The sequence below is a fragment of the Xiphophorus maculatus genome, chromosome 23 (genome assembly GCF_002775205.1).
Source record: "Xiphophorus maculatus strain JP 163 A chromosome 23, X_maculatus-5.0-male, whole genome shotgun sequence".
Classification (NCBI taxonomy): domain Eukaryota; kingdom Metazoa; phylum Chordata; class Actinopteri; order Cyprinodontiformes; family Poeciliidae; genus Xiphophorus; species Xiphophorus maculatus.
Genome location: NC_036465.1, coordinates 8,557,955 through 8,559,496, shown reverse-complemented (window position 1 = coordinate 8,559,496; position 1,542 = coordinate 8,557,955). Strand labels below are relative to the sequence as shown.

General features: G+C 45.8%; 1 protein-coding gene across 2 annotated transcripts; it reads left to right on the top strand.

The window, feature by feature from the left end:
• Positions 1 to 1,378, top strand: LOC102234683 (mid1-interacting protein 1-like). 2 transcript variants are annotated; one of them, XM_005799514.3, is made up of 2 exons: positions 1 to 122; positions 287 to 1,378. In XM_005799514.3, the coding sequence occupies exon 2, from the start codon at positions 334 to 336 to the stop codon at positions 838 to 840; it is 507 nt and encodes a 168-aa protein (XP_005799571.1). In that variant the 5' UTR covers positions 1 to 122; positions 287 to 333; the 3' UTR covers positions 841 to 1,378. The 2 variants fall into 2 exon arrangements, with proteins under 2 accessions (XP_005799571.1, XP_023184482.1); XM_023328714.1 differs by having other exon boundaries at positions 5 to 128.
• Positions 1,379 to 1,542: the final 164 nt, after the last annotated feature.

Sequence of the window (1,542 nt, the reverse complement as noted above, 5' to 3'; positions counted from 1 at the left end):
ACGCTTCTAGACAACTGAGGAAACGTTCACATTTCCTTCCCGGCGGTTTCTGTCCGGCTCCTGGCGAGACTAACAACCAAAACGGCCAACAAAGATTCTCCTCAGGGTTTCTGGAGCTTCAGGCGAGTGTGAGTCCTCTCTATTTTCTGCTTCATATGAGCGTCATTTATAGAGAAAATAATTCAAGGTCATGAGGATTTGCTTCACCGCAGGAATATTCAGGAAATGATGACTTGTCAGCTTTATGTGCTTCAGATTTTTAATTGTTCTGCTTCCTATTTTACAGGTTCAACCCGAATTTAACCAGTCTGCAGCTAAGCCTATAAATCCCTCATGATGATGCAGATCAGCAACGACCCGGCCAGCAACAAGCACTCTCTCCTCAACGTCATGCACCGCTTCATGGCAGCTGCCAACAACATGGACGAGACCATCATGGTGCCCAGCCTGCTCAGAGACGTTCCCCTGGAGGAGCAGGCCAACAATAACAACAACAACGACGACGACGTGGCAGAGTCCCAGGTGGCCAGCAACAAGCAGAGGGACATGTACGAACACTACCTGCTCCTCAAGTCCATCAAGAACGACATGGAGTGGGGTTTGCTGAAGAGGGAGATGAGCAGCGGCGCCAGCTTCCTGGAGATCGCCGTGAAGCAGGAGGAAGAGGAGCAGCCATCGGTGAAGGGGGATCTGGCTGTGCAGGACAACGCTGACCTGGAGCATCAGTTTCATTATCACCTCAGAGGACTGTTTGGCGTGCTGTCCAAGCTCACGCTGCAGGCCGACCACCTCACCAACAGATACAAGAGAGAAATCGGAGGAGGGAACTTCATGAGATAGAAGTCTCTCTCTCTCTCTCTTGCACTGGACTGCTTTGACTTTTTGTAAGAAATCTTATCTGACCAGGGCGCTCTTTGTTTTCACTCCTCCTCTGCACTCCACCTGCCACCTGAAACCAGTGATGCCAGACCTCTGTATTCAGTGCTTGGTGGAGGTTTCCTCACTTTTCTTTTTTTTTTCCAGCCAGATGACGCACAGCTTTGGTTTCTACAGAACCTTACCAATCACCTTGTTTCAGGTTCAGACATGTTTGTGAATAAAAAGGTTCCTACCTGTAGGAGATGTTGAATGCTGGTTGTTCTGACCATCCTCCTTCTTTAATTTATCTTAAAGCTGAGCTGAAGGGCTCTTACCTGTACAAAGTTTAATTCCTTCCACTTGTTGGTGTGCCTTGGCTTCATACCGTTTCTACTGCTGCCCTGATCAGGTCATTGTGACGTTTTAACAGCTCAATGTTTGTCCTTGTATTTCAAAATCAGTTTTATATTGATGCATAAAATGCATTACAGCTGAAATAAATGGCAATGTTTTAAAATTGTTTCCTTCTCTTCCTTATTGCTGTAGTAATGGGATCATTGCTTGGCTTTTCCTTTTAGAAACTGCTTAGTTCAAGAAACTTTTAAAATGACCAGTCAAGTTTTCTTGTACAGCACATTTCAGCAACATGGCAGTTCAAAGTGCTTTACATCACAAAAATACAAA

Bases quoted from the DNA above. Each gene is read 5' to 3' on its own strand.
- LOC102234683 (XM_005799514.3), top strand. From the start codon at position 334: ATGATGATGCAGATCAGCAACGACCCGGCCAGCAACAAGCACTCTCTC.